The following is a 19435-nucleotide window of genomic DNA, read 5'->3' on the forward strand; positions in this document are numbered from 1 at the left end:
GACAAGATTACTTTTTCTTTTACTGAAAAAAGCAATGGATGTGAACATGGAACATGAAATTTCCAGCAAATATTCATTTTGGGGTAAATAATTCCTTTAATGACAAGTTCCCACTGTGACCATTTATGATGACATATGCCCTTCTATTATTTTTTTTATGATCAAATAAATTATTATATAATTGTGTCGTTACAAATAATTATTTATTTAAAACTTAAATATATTTTATTGCGTTACAAACAGAATGTCCCCTCACCTGAGAGAAGAGTTATCCACGTCAGCGTCATTGCGTCACGAGCTCATTCATCCTCGCGCTGCTGCATGTAGCTGTTCTAATCTGTCCTGTAGCGTGTCTATCAGCCTCCTCCCTCCTGCCGCTATCTCCTCTATCTTTAGCTCTGTACAACGCGGGCACCGGTTTAACGCTCTTCTTGAGTTAAAGCTTGCATCTTTATTCGGGCCGGTTTGTCTCTGTCGGTCGTGTACGACCCACACAGATGTGAGAATGACACTCCGGAGCTCTCATCTGGTATCCTGGACTTGAGAAGCGCGGTGAAGGATGTTGTTTTGCCCGAGCCGGAGCGCACGGCGAGCCCGGGCCTCCCTCATTCTGCCCGGGGTGTTGATCTGCGTAAGCCTCGCCGCCGTCGGTGCGACTGTGCCTGGTAAGATCATCCGTCTATCTGACATATGGTAGTCGCTCAGCAGCTTTTGTGAGCTCCTGTTTATCATACGCCTTTTGTTTTTAAATATTTATTATGCATTTCATAGAGTGTGATGTGAAAACACTATTTAAAGTGGTTCAGATTCTACTATTTAAATGTTATCCTTGATTTCCAAAGCTGATTTTGAGTTTATTTATATCACGGTGAAATTTTTTTGCTTATGTATGTGGGATATTCCTTATTACATTTTGCAAATGATATTTGCCAATTAGAATAAACAAGGTTTAGACTATGTAAACCCTAATCCGGTTAAACAAGTGGAGGAACAAACATGAAAATGGAATTTCCATGTGGCTGATTTCCTCTCCTATTAAAGTGTTGTTTATGACTGTTTTAAACTCAGGGACCCTTTTATGGATATAGAAAGTTACACTGTCCCTACCACGTGTTAAATTTAATTACGTAAAATGAAATGTCAAGTGCAAGACTCTATGTTAACGGTTGTTGCATTGTAAGCATCACATAATGAAAGCGTGTAAATGGTGTTTTATATCATGCAATAATTGCCAGTCGCTCATCCACCATTTTTCAAATTTATATTTTATAAATTTAGAATTTAAATCAGCTTGTGGTGAGTGTGACCCATTACATTATTAGAAATATGACTGAAGAAAGTCTGTATGATTACATTTTGTTCCACGCTCGTCGAGTCAGTGTCTGATTACTGGATCAAAAGTTCATTGTAATAGCCTGACAGGTTCATAGTTGGCTGTGTGAGCTGGATTGTGGGATGTGAGTGCAGTAATTATGAAGAACACGAGCAGAGATTGTCTTTCCAAGCTTCTTTTTCAGACCCCTGTGGGAATGACAACAGCTGGACACTGGCACGACACTCTCAAAGTTGAAAAAAATATAAAAATAATTATTTATTTATGTGATAATTTTGTCCTTTATTACCTGCCATATTGCTCTAAGGGTTTTTAGTGTTCAGAAACATTTCCAGAGGCTGATTAGTCTCTCTCTCTCTCTCTTTCTCTCTCTCTCTCTCGCCCTCTCATCTCATATCTCAGTGCCTAAACATGTTTATGCATTTTTCCATTGTAAAGTAGATTGTTTGTTGTTCTCTAACGTGTGACTTCTGAAAAGAGCTGCCACATTGAACTCCTCCCTCAGGCTGTTGATCTGATCGCCGCAGAATAGCAGGTTGTACTCACAGAGAAAGACCGATCTGTGGCTAGAGCTGCTAGCCTTGCAGTCGTTTCACAGATGGTGAACAAAGCAACCTGTAGACTGTTTATGAAAAGTAAACCCCCAATTGGTTTGTTTGAGGAGCGCATTTATGAAATGTATCATCATAATCTCAGTGGTGGGTGACGAACTTGGAACATTGTTCTGACTTTGGGATTTAGTTTTTTTATCCAAAAGAAATTCAAGTTCCATTTCCATTAGATGTTTTCAGTTTTCCAGTATACAAAGCCAGTGAAGCAGCATTTAGTTAACATTTAGGACAATTAACAAGTACCGGTAGCTAAAATTATAACTGTTTATAACATTTTTAACTTTCTATTCATTAAAACCAGGTAGAAGGTCCCATCAAGTGTGTTTTAAAACATTTTTAAAAGCATTTCCAACAATAATATCTACAATAATATGAAAGCAAAATATTTATTGTATTTTTAATGTGTTATTTTATTTAGTTTTCTTATATTATTACATAGTATTTATTTTACTATTAATAGTCAATAATTATTTTCTGTAAATGTTTTCATTGTCATAAAAGTTGCAGTCATGAATGTTCATCTTTAATCTAGTCTTTTTTTTCACCAATTTTCCCAATTCAGGCTGATTTGTGGACATTATCACATACAGTGTTATTCTATAAGCTAATATAGTCTTTATTAATATTTTGAATTAACTTTTTTTTATATGCTTTCCTTTTTCATTTTTATTTTAGCTGTAATAATTTTTTACTTTAGCTTAAAATGATTTCTTTCCTTGGGTGTCAAGGCAACAATTTCTAGTTGTAAATCTTTTCAATGTTTTTTTTATTATTGTTATTTAGGGTAAACGTACTTATTAAGCTCATGTACCCATTAAGCACACTTCCATATTTGAGCTCAGATTATAAAAGTAAAAAAGTTATGTATTATTATACTTGATGTCTAAACAAATCGATGTGTTTGTTACTACATACCTCCTATGATTTCAAATCAGTCGCATCATTGCACACTGAGATATGAGTCTCCATGTGTTCACACTGTTATTTTTAATAACACATGATGTGAGCTTAATGGACCAGGGGTGTGCTTAAAGGGTACAAACATATTCATTAAGCACAGCCAGACCTTTTGCATTTAATTATGTATATCTTAATTGAAATGCTTTTGTCATTTAAAATAAAATTACATATTTTTGTGTGAGAGATTAATCTTTTATTTTAACATAACTTTTTGTAGTGAAACCATCTTTTGCTCTAAAATGTCTCCATGTAGATTTTGGTGAGCTTAATAGGTACATTTACAATATTTCATTTATTTTATTTGTATTTCATTTCAGGTTTATTTAAATTGTTAGTTAATATATACCCAGGGTGTATATTTTGTTCCAACTTGTCCTGCAGTCATACAACTCAGTCAGAACAAGGAAATGTTTTGCATTTATATGTAAGGTTTGAGGTACAACAGGGCTAGGTCCTGAGCCCTCTTTTATTTTGATTTGTAAGCTCTGGAAATTGCTGCCTTTTGAAGCTGCTTTGGCATAATCAAGTGGTAGGCTTGAAAATAGGTCTTTTAGTTTGTGCACTATAGCATACCAATCTGAGAAACACTTGAGTTCTTTAAAATGCCACCTTAACCCGGCTTCTCATAAACCACAGGGTAAAAGAGATATAACAAATGGACCCTGCTGTTTCACATATAGGGAAATTCTCTTTCCATTACGCTGCAGTTCTCATCACTGCTCACTTTGTAATGCACTTACATAAGAAGTGTTTGGGTAGTGTGAGGTGTCTGAGTGCGGCATTGCTCTCTTCATAGGTGATGGTATGGATTGAGAAAAAAGGTTAGCATTGTTGCTGTGGTAACCGCACAATTGAACCCTGCACTTGTTGTCTCAGGGGAACATGAGGATCTAAGGCCATACAGAGATCTGGAAACAGCTTGTTGTTACTTGCCACAATGATGATTTTGCAGAGCGCACTTTGAGAGCGACGGCTTATCTCTGCATCCGATCCCTGAATCAGTCCACGTATTGTATACAAATCCCACCATGTGAGAACCAAGCAGCTGCGGCCATGATAAGTTAAGGCACAAACAATCATGGTTTACATGTTTAAATATACACTATAAAATACAAACACACCCTTGAGAACTTGAGCAGCTTGTAAGCAAATATCCACCCTTAAGTCTTCCCACATTGAGTACACAGGTTGCCAGCTTGGTTGCAGAAGTTACATCTTGATCAGCTGGGACTTACACAGGTACTTTCTGAACTGTACGGAAGCTTCCTAAACCAAAAGGGTGGTTTCATGGCAGGTCTTTTTAATGTCTTAATGTGGCTATTGAAAGATGTGGGCGTAATATTTACAGGGTTCTTATTTCCTGTGCTCCACTGCACTTCTCTCACTAATGAGGGTGTTTTTTATTTTTATTGGTAATTAGGATCCAAGCCAGGCAGATTAGAAGAGACCCTCAGACACTTGAAGCACAGTCTGATGTAACAAAAACTGTGTGGCTGTACTTAGAAATCCCACAATCAAATATTTTATTGCTGTAGAAATGAAGTATTAAAATGATCCTACAATAAACTGTTATCAGTTACTCTGTGCAAATGAAGAGTGAAAGCCTGCCTACTACATTTCTTCACTCTCACACATTCATTCAAATTATTAATTGAAATAATTTAAAGAAACTGCATGAATTTTCTGTCAACAAAACGTGTTGTGATGTATGTTTAATTAGGATACATAGTATGTATGTAAAGTGTGTGTAAGCATGTGTGTGTGTATATATGTATGTGAGTATAATGCTCATTACTGTACAAATATTTGGGTCAGTAAAGAAATTGCTTATTTCATTCAGCAAGGATGCATTAAATTAATTGAAAGTGACAGTACAGACATGTATAATGTTCTTTTGAACTTTACATTCGTTTTCATTGGACAGTTTGATAATATTAAACTCTGAAAACTGTTGATGATATCAAAAAGACCAATCAGCATATTCGAATGATCTGCTGAAAATTCAACTTTGCCATCACAGGAATTAAATGCATTTTAAAATATGTAAAAATAGAAAAATGTTGTTTTAAATTGTAATTATATTTCACAGTATTCCTGTTTTGATTGTATTTTAATCAAATAAATTCAGACTTGGTGAGTGTAAGAGTCTTCTTTTAAAATATAAAATAAACAATACCAAACTCAAATTGCTATATTAATTAATATTAATAAAAAAAAAATAGATTTAGTACCACATCAGAGTGATGCAAACATAATTTTTTCTTTCTTTTAAGATATACCATTATATATACAATAATCATATTCTTGTACTATGATATTTACATTTTGCATTTGAGTGTAACAGTGTGTTTGTGTGAAACTGAACCCAGTCATGGTGATCGTTGTGCGATCCAGATGTAATTTCATTAATAACTTGCAACATGGGTGTTAGCCGGACAATGTAGTTTCCACAGCAGCAGGGATTGTAGACTATTCCCTGAAGTTAATAAGTGTTGAGCGTGAGAAGGAGCCAGATGGATGGAAACAGGTGAGCACATTGCCTTTAAAGCTTGGAGTGTCTCAGAGTCAACTCTGGAGGTCTATTTTCAGATCAAAGATATAGGATTGAGTATTTGTTTAAGCACAATGGCGCAAATATTAATGATACATCACATTGTGTGATATTACTGTTTTAAGTGATGAAAACAGGTGAAAAAACTCCCAAGCTGTATTGAGATCTCTGACTATCATCAAAACTTGACAATGTGTTTGTTAGACTTGGACCAGAAAGCAGCCACCTAGTAAACCTAGTAACTACATAGCAGGGTGCTGAAAAGAAAAAAGCTGCAAATGCATTATGGTGTCTAAACACATTATGTGTTTTGGCAGAAACTTTTGCATTTGCATGCATTTCATCTTCAGAGAATGTAAAGAATAGGTTAATAACATGACTACATCTGAAACATGGGTATCTACAGCCATGGAAGAGGGCCAAATTAAACAGGCAAAAGAACTGGCACTCAGCTTGACTTTAAGTGGAGCAACAGGAAATCCACACAATGAGAGTTTCCTTGCAACCACACTTTCCTGTTCATGGATGGCATCTCCTATCACAACTGCAAAATTTTTATCCAGTTGCAACGTCCTACCTCACAAAGTAAATGGAAACGGTCAGTATTTCCACGTAAGCGTGTTGCTGTTCTGCAGTTCTGTGCTGATGTTGGCTTCCTTCCCGCTCAGAGTTCAGTTAATGATTTCTGAGCCAGCAGCAGATGGTCAGAAATAGGGATGCTCATATTGACCGTTTAACCGTTAACCGAAAGTAAACATTTTGACCGATTAATACTATCAGTTAAACGGTTTAAAACGTTTTTTTAAGGTTCTTTTTTTTTTTTTTTTTTTTTTTTTTTTTTTGCTGCATGGTTTAAAAATAAAATAGCCTACTATATAGCTTATATTTATTAACTCACGGAGCGCGTCGGCACCCGAGCAAGGGAAGCAAAATGAAGCGAGCGAAAAGAAGCACTGTGTGGGATCATTTTAACAGAAAGGGCGACAATGTTACCTGTAAATTATGCGGCGCTGTATTAAAATACAGCAGTAGCACAAGTACGATTTACGAAGCAAACACCCACGCGCTTCGAGTGATGAAGGGCAACAAACACTGCCCTCCATGTTATCAGGGAGAAGATGCGATGCACGGCGATCTGAGGAGATAACGCACTGATTATCCAGAAGCAGAGGTTGACATCTATATGAGAGATGATCCTCCTTCTCTGGATATTAATCCTCTTGACTGGTGGAACGCAAATGAAAGGCGCTTCCCGAAGCTGGCCACTAGCGAGACGTTACCAGTGTATTCCCGGTACAACTGTCCCATCGGAGAGGGTGTTTTCTGCCGCGGGTCTAACTGTCAAAAGGCTGCGCTACAGACTGACCCCACATCACATTGATATGTTGCTTTTTTTAAATAAAAATTAGACAAGGAGTTGAGGTAGGGCTGCTATTTTTATTTAACGATAAATCTTAGTCTAACGAAAAAAATTCCCGGTTTTTGAAAGCTTCATTCAAACGGATTCAGTGTTTTCTTTTTGTCATCTTAATTTGTTAATTATTTAAGTTTAAAAAATATATTTAGTGTAGGCCTATTGTGTTTTTTATTTGTAAATTTTTTATTCTATTTTTCTCACTGTCAGAAATGCTGCAGGTGCGTGGACATTTTAACTGAAACCGGTTCTGTATGCTGCTGCTGTTTGCACGTTAAAATAAACCCTTTTATATATATAAAAAAATGTTTGTATTTTTTTAAAGGGTCACAGATACGCGTCAATTTTATTTGTATTTAATGCCAATTCAATATTATAATCTTATCAGTTAACGGTTAATAATCGATTAACGAGCGGCGGTTGTCGGTCAGGAAAATTAATCGAAATGAGCATCCCTAGTCAGAAATATTCATTTTAATCCACATTTATGATATGCTGACCTTCCTGTAATTGTGTGCACCTTTTCTTTGGCCGAGCTAATGACCAGAGATGTTTGGACAAAATCTTTCTTCATAGCCAACTTGGAAGATTTGAAGTTTTAGTGTTATTTTAGGAAAATTACAGATGTTTTGAACGGGTGACAACAATGTGTTTACAACCAGTTTTATTTCTTATTTCTAAGTTACATGATGGTATGTCTGATTGTAACACAACAGCACAACCAAAGAAGAATTCACCCATTTCTTTTTCTTGTTTAAATGAAACCAATTCACCTATTCTAAGACCAAAATCCTATACTACATTTAAAACCATGGTAAAAGTCTGTTTTGCAATCTAGTTCATAATAAATATTAGGAAAAACATCAACCAAACATATTTAGTACATTACATAACCATGTAGGAATGTTTTATTTATTTATTTTTTTACATTTTGTTTTATTTAATTTTTAAGTATTTTATTTTAAATATTTTACAAATAGAAAATACCGAATCACATTTATTTTATTTATTTATTTTTTATTTTTCTTTTCTTTTTCTTTTTTTGTGCAAAGTGCAAAGTTGATTTAGCTTCAGTGCCAATAAATGCACTTATGTAGCATATTAGTTTGTTTAGTTTTATATATTATATTATTTTATATGTATTTGAGATATATACATAGAGAGAGAGAGAGAGAGAAAGAGCAAATGATACTGTAGTCAAGTAGTACTTAAACAGAAGTATATTTACTGCAGTGTAGCTTGAAAAACCTGTTGCTTCCAAATTCCCCCTTATTTCCAAGCGCAGCTTGAGCTTGTGGTTAATTGTGTAAATTAATGTCCATGACCGGCTGGAGGTGGGCGGCCCAGCGGGGTGTTTAGAAGAATGTGCATCTCTCACATGCACACATACAGTTGCACCTCATTAGTCAGTTAATCTCAGTTCTCATGACTCCTCGTCCAGATTTAAAAGCAATCTGGTGGTGTTTTATAAAAACTAATGAGAGAAGAGGTCTGTACCCTGTAACTGATGAGCAGAAATCAATGCATTTTGAGCAGCACAATGGTGATCTAGTCAAAACTGATGGCAAGATCCTTGCAGGAATCAATAAAAGCTTTAACGAGTATGTCACACCACCAGCACACAAGATTTATGTATATATATACAATGTTTCATATAAACATTAACGGGGAGACAGAAAAATGTTCCCTATTTTTTGTCAGTTTAAACTCTATCATATTTTTGGCATGAATTCATCTGTCACTTGGTAGAAACCTGCCAAAAGCCAACAAGGTGTGTGACAGATTATGGTTGTTTTGGGCTTGTGCAGTTTATGCTGATATTATATATTTCAGTTACTATTTTAAAGACACTACTAGTCAAAAGTTTGGGGTCAGTAAAAAAATGAATAAAAAATAAATTTATTCTTCAATTCAGTGAGGGTGCATTCATTTGATCAAAAGTGACAGTGGAAGGATTTATATTGCAAATAAATGATGTTCTTTAGAACTTTCGATTCATTCATTAAAGAATTAAAAAAACAATTATCACGGTTTAAACAAAAATATTTAGCATGCACTGTTTTCAACATTAATAATAATACATTTTTCTTTTGCAGCAAATCAGCATACTAGAATGATTTCTGAAGGACTGTGTGACACTGAAAACTGGAATAAGGTTTTAAAAATTCTAAAAATTAGGCTTTGCCATCAAAAGAAAAAAATACAATTGAAGAATGTATTGAAATAAAAACTGTTATTTTAAACTCTAATCATATTTCACAATATTACTGTATTTTTGGTTAAATAAATGCAGCCTTGATGAGCATAACTTATTTTTTTGATTTTTTTTAAATCTGACCTCATCTTTTCAAAGGGAGTTTCAAAAATTCTGGTGTCTGTTGGGTCACCAATTGAAATGAAATTGTTTCTAGTTTATTAAAATGTCTATTAGAATACAGAGTGTGTGTGTGTGTGTGTGCGCGCGCTCTTGTTTTTGTGACATCAGGACACAACTCTGTATAATGACATGGGTATGACACAGGTATTACGAGGGTGACTTATGAGGATTTAACCCATGTCCCCATTTTTCAAAACGCTTATAAATCATATACAGAATGAGAAAGTAACAATGCACAAAGTTTCCTGTGAGGGTTAGGGTTAGGTCTAGGGTTAGTATAGGGCCATAGAATATACAGTTTGTTCAGTATAAAACCATTACACCTATGGATGTCCCCAAAAACAAACGTGTGTGTGTGTGTGTGTGTGTGTGTGTGTGTTTTTATTCCTGCTGTGGTGTACAGAAGCATAAGCCTTGGCGGGCACTGCTATGCTTTCATAACAGCTTTTTTTAAAATACGTATTGTTGCCTGGAAACACATCGTCCTCAAGGAGGCCTGTGAATAAAATGCCACTGCAACAATAAAAACAGTTTTTGTAAGCCATTTGAAATTTAAACAAGTTTGTCTTAGACCATTAGTCCAGTTAAGCTTCATTCTCCTTTAGGAACTAGCCGTCAAATCATGAATGATTGTTTGATTTAAATTCTTCCGGATGGAACATTTGTTATTAGGTTGACACTCGGCTCTGAGTTCCTACTGACGTCCGTAATAACACTACGGACGGACATAGTAACACTTTAAATATAGTGTTAATAAAAAAAATAACCCTTAACCAGAATGAAATCCACAAGCACTATCACGGCACACACACACACCTGCTGCTGACTCCGTCTCCTTCTGCACCCCACAGTGTGAATTACACAGAAAATGGAGGGATTCATAGAGAATAGGAGCACATATGAAAAAGTATCATTGAAGAGAAGGAGCTGAGATTATGATTGCATCCGTGGACCGATTTGAGTCATTCAAGGGTGTTTGTACCGATGACTGATTTTCGAGTCTCTCTGGTTGAGAGTCAAGAATATGAGGCAGACTCAATTCAATAGCATTGATATCATTTGCTACTTTCTACAATTGAATGTTTTCAAGCCTTCAAGGAATTTTCAGGTTCAATGCAAGGAAAGCTCTATATCAACAGCATCTGCGGGAGGCTTTTATTTCATTTCCTTCTGTTCTATCCTTATACATGTGATGTGAATCAGAAATAAAGAAACAGCAACACCAATAAAAAACATTAAAGGTGACTATAAATGCAAGCGTGGTTTCAGAGGAAATGATGACTTTGAATAAACAACATTTTCTTCACCTGCCTTTAACACCTGGTGCACTTCTGCATAATGATTTTAAGGCACATTAATATTCAAACACATGCCACGTGACATAGCACTTCAGGGCACTAGAAAAGTTAGACTGTGTCATTTGTTTTAATTATTATTCTTTCAACATGTCTTTTCTATTTTCTCAGCAAACAAGTGCCCCGATCACATAGACTGTGCCAGAAAGGGGCGGCACTTCTGCAAGCCCGGCTCCTCCTGCTGTGGCCCCTGCCTCACCCCGTTGGAGGAAGATGAAGCAGGACGTTGTGTTTCTCACCGTACACACTTTCCCCGGGACCACCATCACGGTACGAAGACTAACCCTAACACTACTGTGTCAGGATTTACTTAGCAACTATTGTCTAATCTGACCTGCACTTTGGTGCTTGTGCATCAACAAACTGTGAGTCAGGTGACACACACCCGTTTTCCTCGAGCTGAATACTGTGCATTCATTAATCGAACCCTCAGCTGGAACTTAAGCCACTGTGAAAGAGGAGATGATGTTGATGGTTTAGACCGCAGATCCTCCCATTATCTGTTCTGTGCTTATGCTCTCGTTTCGCTCCTCTCTCACTGTTTCTTTTGGTTTTGTGGTGAACATAATGCTTAATCTCTCTCTCTCTCCCCCCGTGTGGTTGAAGCACATGGCTGATTTTAATCAGATTGCTTGGAAGCGTGCACGCGTGTGTCTGTGTGCTGCCTTGGCTTTAATGTAATTCCATGTGAGAGCTGCTATAGCATAAAGATAAAAATAGCACTGTTTTTTTTTTTTTAAGTCTATTGCAATAGGTTTTTCTTTTGTGCACAATATTATCATTTTTAGCAATATATTATTCTTTTTATTTTTATTTGTGTATATATATTTTTTCATTATATATATCAATTATAATTTGTATTCATTTTTTTTATTTAATTATATAATATAATTATAATTTAATAGTGCATTTTACATCATTATTGATTTATAGATATATTGATGAAACATTTTCCGCTCTGTATTCTCAAGTAGGATAGTTTACCTTGATTATCGGAGCAGTTTTGTCTCTTCAAAGAGCGTAATTAAAGCGATAGTGAATGTTAGACCAAGGTGGCACCTGCTGTTAAAGAGTTTACTGATCAAACAGTCCTGTGTCACAAGACTCTTTGCTTTAATATTGTCATGAGTATATAACACTTGGCGTTTTTAGAGTTTTAAAGAACAGTACAAATTCATGTGGATTTTTATGCCCCATAATATATTTGAAATCCTGATTTATAAATTTTTTTCCAGCCATTGAGTTTGGGCCACATTGGCAAGGTATTTAACAGCCATCAACTAAACCGAAGCATCTGGGACTAATCGTCATCGGTCTATGTAGGTCAGCAGTCTCATCTGATTGGACGGAGAGAGATACCAGAGACCAGGATAGCAGTCAATAAACACCTTCCTGATTTTAATCACATTGACTGAAACAGACTGTCTGGTTGTACAATTTCGGTGTTAACTTGCATTTCAGCGAATCACACAATACATAATAATTGTGCCTTTTTTTTTTTTGATTTGAGTTGTATTGATGTGTCATCACTACATTGTTTTTTATTTGAACAGTCAATCCTCTGTCAAAAACACTTAAAAAATCTCTGACCAATGCACTTAGCGAAGTCACAACTAGATGGCAGTATAAACACGTCCAAAACTTAGATAAAACTAAAATAGCCTTTTTTTTGCCGTTTGGATTTAGATGAATGTCAGAGCTTTTGTATGTATAGTTATTGAAAGCTGCATGATAAACTAACAAAACTCAGGAGTCAGACAAATTCATGCATTCTTTTTATTTCACGTTAAAATGCTTGTTTTAGCAAGTAACACATTGACTTAAACATGAAGTTTTGAAGTAGAAAGACTAAAACAGTGTTTTCCTGCGAAACGCACTCCAGTCATCTTTTAGTTTTTTTGTTTACAGCTTAAAAAACCGCTTTTTTAAAAGTGTGAATTTTCCCATCAGTACATTCTTGTAGTGAGCAATGAAAATCGAATAATGTAATCTTAGTTTAAAATTAATCTTTATTTATTCACTTTTCACAAATACTCATTTGATTTCATAAAAGTTTGATTCATTGTGGTGTTTACAGATTAAATTACATGTAAAATTGTGAAAACAGTTGCTTTTTTACATCTAGCACCTGCTGAGTCTTTATGAAATATTTAATTCTGCTGCTCGTACATCATCTCTAGTCAGGCTGGACTGTTATGTGTAAATCACAGATTTACAGGTCCACTTGTCCCCTCATAACAAGTGCAGATGGTTTGATCCCCCTCCTTTGACACCTGCTGTGGAGACAGTGATATGTGCGCTTCTGTTCTGTCACATCAGGCAGATGGCCAGTCTTCTGTAGACTAAACACAAACCTGCCTTCATCACAGTCAACGTTCTGCTTTCTAGTAGCCCCGGTCTGTTAGCTCTCTGTGGTACAGTGCTGAGGAAAGTTTGATGTGCATGGTTGATGATCAACATAATGTTGCTGTATGGAAATGACACTATTTTTTTCCCAGCTCTTTGCAGACACAAGCTTTGTACCAAATGCAACACCTCACCACGCATTCTCATGGCTGTTAACTTTGTGTGTGCGTGTGCGTGCTTGTGTGTGTGCGTGTGTGCGTGTGTGTGACTTTTGTCGATGTGTCAATGTGTGTGTTTTAAAGGAAGAGGAAAAAAAAAACAGGGCTGGGTGATATATTACATTATGATCTATTCGATATTATTTTGTTGGAAATACAAAGAGCCTGCAGACACACACACACACACACACACACACACACATATTTATTTATTTGTTTGTTAGTAGTATTATTCTTTTTTTTTTATTATTATTGGACTGTATAAAATTAACCAAACAGGGCTGGATAATATAGTTAATATTTATAGTGTATTCAATATTATTTTATTAATCTCACATTAAGAAAGATTTGTATTACTCCTTGTTAGTTAATTCATTGATATTATTTTATTATTATAATTTTATTATTAATCTTATTGTAAAGTGTTACTGATATATTTTTTATAATTTTATTAAAAATAAAATAAAATTAACCACTAGGACTTGTTCATAATGTACAATGTATTGTATATAATATATATATATATATATATATATATATATATATATATATATATATATATATATATATATATATATATAAATTTAATCAATAGGGCTGGATGCTGTAAATAATATTTACAATATATTCTGTTATTTTTTAATTATAAAAAAAAATTATCAGGTGTGTTTGAATGAAGTAATGAATATTTATAGTTTATTCAATATTATTTTGTTGATTTTTATGTTATTATTTCCCTAGGGCTGGTTGATTTACCATCTATTACGACATAATGAAGTTTGACCATACATATTATATTATTTTGTTGCTGATAGATCATGTTCTACCAGTGCTGGATAATTTAATGAATATTAGTTTGTTACCATTATAAATGCTAAATTATTATGTTGATACATTTTCTCTTAAATAATGCCGTTGAGCATGGAAGTGCTAAGACTGAATTATTCTCAATATTGCCTTCTATTTAAATTGATTCATTCAAGAGTTTTGATTCCTTTCTTTGAATCAGTTCTTTGGAATCAGTTTCCTGATTCACTGGTTCAACCCTCACAGCTCTTTCCCTTCTGAACGTTGCAGGAGTTAGTGTTGTGTTCCAGTGTGTAAGAGGTTACGAGCGATCACACACACCCTCAGATTGGCCACACACACACACACACACACACACACACTGGCTGTCAAGAGAGATGATCTTCCATAGTCTTGGAATGCAGTTACTGTCTGGCCAAACAAACAGCACACGGGCACAGCGTGTCAAACAAACAGCACACGGGCACACTCTCACTCTCAGGACACACACAGTCCAGTCATCACACTTCTCTCATAGACCAAAGTTTCATAATATACTCCCAATACAATTGAGTAAGCTGAAATAAGTTTGGGATAAAGTACAGAAAAAAATTAAACATGGTACTTTTGTGCCTGTTAAATGGCAGAACCATGTTTGTATTTGATTTTGTATATATATATATATATATATATATATATATATATATATATATATATATATATATATATATATATATATATATATATATATATATATATATATATATATATATTGCTGTTTTTACCATGTCACATTCTATCTTTATTTCCACAGGTATTTCCACAGCCTCCCATCCTGTCGTTGATGAAGAAATCGACTATCTGTCCTCTGTCATTGCCAAGCAGCAAATGTTACAAGTCAAACAGCCAGGTTTGGACTGTGTGTTCTTTAAATCTATGTGGTTATGGTTAGCGAGGTAGTGAAGCGGTTATAGCGGTCATGATTCATAACAAACCCCATCTGAACTTTGCCCCTCGCTCGCTCTTTACTATGTGTGAAGTTTCAGTTTAAATGTGGTGTGCTTCGCCAGTGTGACAAATAACGGTACATCTGAATCGCAGAAACATTTGCTGCATAGTTAACAGTGGAAAGATACTGCAAACAGGAATGTATTGCCGTAACATTAGAAACATTAGATTAAAAAAATGTAATGCTAAAATAATGACAAAAATGAATAATGTCCTATATCATATTTGTTGAATCAAATCCAGTGCTTGTTACAATACTTACTCAATTTTTTGATTCCAAAACTAGTGGCTGTTTTACTGTTGGACGTCACACCCTTTCACAAAACCTGATCTGATCTGGATTTTGTAGCATTTTTTCTTTTCAACAACTATTTATAAGGTGGAGAAGTGTTGTCTTGTCCCTTCATCACATGAAAAACTGCCACAAAGACAGACCTCTGAGCCAGATTAGAACTCTTTGTTTAACTCTCAGCCCATTTGTGCATGTATGAATGATTCTGAAAACATGAGTTTATTCCAAATTCTGATTTTAAGGGGTAGAAATATGGCCAGTGAATGCATGATGCTACATCTGCAGGTGTTTTACGTCATCCAAAAAATTTCAGATTTTGTGAAAAAAGCATGTTTATTTATAATCTTGTGTTTATGTAAAGCTCGTTGATATTAAATGTAATATTTGAACATATTTTCAACTCGTGTGCAGATATATATTGTTTTTATACATTCTTTGTCATTAAAACTTTTTGATGTTAGACTGCTTTTTTTATTTTGATAAGTGCATTAAAGCTGAAACATTATATAATTTGAAAAATCTACTTACTTTGTATGAAAAAAAAACAGTGATCATCAAACTAGGTAATATTAGGCCTTTTTGCAAATCAGCTGAAATTTTGTGCCATTTTTTCTTTCTCTTCTCTGCCTCTTCACCTCTTTAGACTCTCGCTCTCAGTCTTCTCCGCAATCTCAGTCAGAATCGAAGCAGAAGAGTCTGTACAAAGCCACAACTGTAGAACCAGCGACCAGTGGACCTTTGATGCCAACGCACCAGACCCCTAAATCTCCCACACCAGTCACAAACTCATCGGACCGCCACGGGCCGATCATCTCCCCCCACTCTTCCAGGGACAGCCTGCTAGTCTGTATGTGTCACTAAGTTTTTTCTGTTTTTATTTAAAGCCTAATTATGATTAGTGTGTTGTGACTTGATTTTATTTTTATCATTACAGCATGCTTTTTGACCCGGTTTCCACAGAAATCTTTCTATGTGCTATTTTGAAAGCCATTTTAACAGCAGGCTCACCACATGATGTTACTTTTATAATTGGCTTGTCCTCAGATGTTAGTACACTGTGAGCCTTTCTGAATTGTATTAAAATGTCTCTGGCATGTGTAAGTTTGCACACTTGATGCACATGCTGTTATTGACAGTGTACCTCATTTCAATCTGTTTATGACAGTCCTTCTCATAGTTTTTCTTGTCTGTCTGTTTTTCTGTCTTGTAATTGTGTGTGTTTGTAACCGGGAGCAGTGATGATATCTTTATGCATCATCATGGGATCCATGGCGCTCATCATCGCTGCCGTCTGCTGGATCAGGTAAGTTGAATCCTTTTTTATTATTGTTATTTCTATTTATCCGTGATTCAGTTTGTCAGCTTAAACCTTTATCATGCCCTATAGTGTGTTATTAACAAACTTCCTGTTCAGTCTAATGACCTGATAAAGATAGAAGCTTTTCTAAATTTCAGTTTTCAATTTCACTTTTATTGCTGAAATTGTCTTGCAACCCCTAACGTTTTTTTTTCAATTTAACAACAAAAAGTACAAATGAATTCTGTGGTATTTAACTATTTTATTGAAGGCTCAAAAACAACAACAAAAATGGCCAACTATTTTGTATTGCATATTATAAATATTTATGTATAATATTTTTAATATTCTGTTTAATATTCTGTTTTGTGGTTTTTCATAAAATAGTTTGAATATTATTTATAAATTTAGCAAAAACATTTTTTCCATGTATGGATTCTTTTAAATAAGAAAAATGCATATTTGAGTATATAATTAATTTTTTATATTCTTTAAATGTCTTTTTTATATAATTTTCAGAGCCATTAAAAATATATATTATAAAAATATTCTCATTTTAATTAATTTTTTTCTTTTTTACGTTCTGTGCACCTTTAGTTGACAAATAATTTAAAGAAATTAAGTGTGTATTTCTTTTAAACAATCTACATTTCAGTGTAAATCTCAGTGTTTTCTGTTGCCAACTTTAGCCTTTTTATTTACAGGGTACAGAGAGAAACTCGTCTGGCTCAGAAAGTTGATTACCCTGCCTTTCATGCTGCAGGCCCTAATAATAATCATACTTCAGTAAGAGCATTCACTTTAATGCCAGTCCATACATCCAAAAATAAAATAATCACTTTGACACTTTTGTAATCGACCGTGTCTTTCCATGTTTCAGTCTGGGGATGCAAATCTGGCTCACAGTGCTCAGATGTATCACTACCAGCATCAGAAACAACAGATGCTTTCAATGGACAAGTAAGCACAAGTTCTCATCATCAGTTTAGTCGCTTTAGCTGCATTATCTCTTCTCAGCTCTCTCTCTCTCTCTCTGTCCTGGTGATTTCCTTTAACATTATTTGTGCATTTTTATCATAAGTCACATTCAGAGAATGCTGACCAAGAACATGAATGTGAAATTGCATGTAATATTCCTTACTCGTTTCCTTCCTTTTTATTTGCTTCCACTTTCATGTACATAATACATTCCACTTCCTATAACGCAATGACAACGGAGTTGAAACGGCCTTTACTTTGTGAAAGATATGTATTTACTAATCTTTGCATGCAAGTATCATAAAATGTGTTATACCTGTTATAGACATTAATAGAATTGTTTTGATTTTGAACACAGACATAAAGCAGAACCTAAAGTCTCCGAGTCCGGGGCCACATCAGATGAGGAGAATGAAGTGGGAGATTTCACTGTGTACGAGTGCCCTGGACTGGCACCGGTGTGTACACATTTTTGCATTTAGCAGTTCTTCAGCATGTTTAGCATGTGTTTTTATGACCCTATTAATTCAAATAAGTAATATATATTTTATTCTCTAGACTGGAGAGATGGAAGTGAAAAACCCACTGTTTGACGACTCCACGTTGCACTCCCAGAGAAATGGACACTCCCACAACTGACCTGGACACACACACACACACACCTGCATACGTTTAGAATAAGTCTAACACTGCATCCGTTACACCACACACAAATGAAAAAACTATGACTGTTTTTTTCTGGAAAATCTCAGAACAAAGTGAGAAAAAACACCCAAACATAAGATACTGAAGAAGATGGTATGTAGTCAACCGTAAATAAAAGTAAAAGACAGCAGTGGTTAAACAGTTTTCTTTTTACTCAGATGCACATATATGAAATCTGAAAGAACTCCTTCACCGCAAACTCTCAGTGGAAACTCAGACCGGCCTTTTAATGCGGTTTCTTTGCACCACATCTGCATTCTTTAAATCTGGGGTTGGTTTTCTCATCTTTTTATGTCACCTCCCTTTTAAAACCGATTCTCTATTATCTCTATCTTTTTCAGCTAGATGTCATTTTTGAACCAGTCTTCATGTTTTTGGGCAAAGCGGCCTCCAGCAGCACCTCTTCTGATTATTGTGTATAAGAAATACACAGTATTTCTTTCTCCTCATCTGAGAATTATTTTTTATTTAATTATATAATAGTAGTGTCAGGAAATTAAATATTAGTTAAACTAAAACAGAGAGACATTGAGGTTCCTGTGCTCAAATCACTTTAGTGTAAATAAATAAACTTAAATGTATTATATTTTACTTTCTTAAAGTGTATGGGTGAAGATGTTATTGCATATGAGCTATAAAACAATCACACTTTTTAAATACATTAGCTGTGATTACGGTTAAGATTCATGAAAAAAAAAAAAAAATATATATATATATATATATATATATATATATATATATAAATAGACTGCATTCAAAAGTTTTCGGTCATGAAATATGTCCCTTATGTTTAGCAAGACATTTATTTGATAAAATAAAATATAGTAAAAACAGTAATATTGTTGCTATTTATAAATATATATATATATATATTCTATTTCCATATATTTTAAAATGTAAAGCTGAATTTTTAGCAGTCATTACTATAATCTTCAGTGTCACATGGTTCCCCATAAATTTTAATAAAGTGCAGATTTTTATTATTATAAATGTTGAATACAGTTGTGCTGCTTTTTTGTGGAAACTGATACTTTTTCATAATTCTTAAATGAACTGAAAGTTTGAATTTAAAGCATTTATTTAAAATTGTCTTTTTAGTCTTACTGACCCCAGTTTTTTTAATCATAGTTTTATTTCCAAGCAATTAAGATGTTCTGTATCACATAAATAAAATCGGCTATTAAGTGTATATTAAATAATGAAT

The 19435-nt window shown here is 34.5% G+C and overlaps 1 protein-coding gene across 1 annotated transcript; it reads left to right on the top strand.

Annotated features, from left to right (window-relative positions):
- Nucleotides 1–295: 295 nt before the first annotated feature.
- LOC113064127 (neural proliferation differentiation and control protein 1-like) lies at nt 296–18920 on the top strand. The gene is made up of 9 exons (XM_026234713.1): nt 296–665; nt 10713–10871; nt 14766–14861; nt 15895–16098; nt 16488–16554; nt 17253–17334; nt 17429–17508; nt 17885–17984; nt 18085–18920. Exons 1-9 carry the CDS (start codon nt 560–562, stop codon nt 18163–18165), a joined length of 975 nt encoding a protein of 324 aa, XP_026090498.1. The 5' UTR covers nt 296–559; the 3' UTR covers nt 18166–18920.
- Nucleotides 18921–19435: the final 515 nt, after the last annotated feature.

The sequence above is a fragment of the Carassius auratus genome, chromosome 46 (assembly GCF_003368295.1).
Source record: "Carassius auratus strain Wakin chromosome 46, ASM336829v1, whole genome shotgun sequence".
Taxonomy (NCBI): Eukaryota; Metazoa; Chordata; class Actinopteri; order Cypriniformes; family Cyprinidae; genus Carassius; species Carassius auratus.

Bases quoted from the DNA above. Each gene is read 5' to 3' on its own strand.
- LOC113064127 (XM_026234713.1), top strand. From the start codon at position 560: ATGTTGTTTTGCCCGAGCCGGAGCGCACGGCGAGCCCGGGCCTCCCTC. The intron at 16,099-16,487 runs GTATGTGTCACT...AACCGGGAGCAG, and splicing joins CAGGGACAGCCTGCTAGTCT to TGATGATATCTTTATGCATC. The intron at 17,985-18,084 runs GTGTGTACACAT...TTTATTCTCTAG, and splicing joins AGTGCCCTGGACTGGCACCG to ACTGGAGAGATGGAAGTGAA.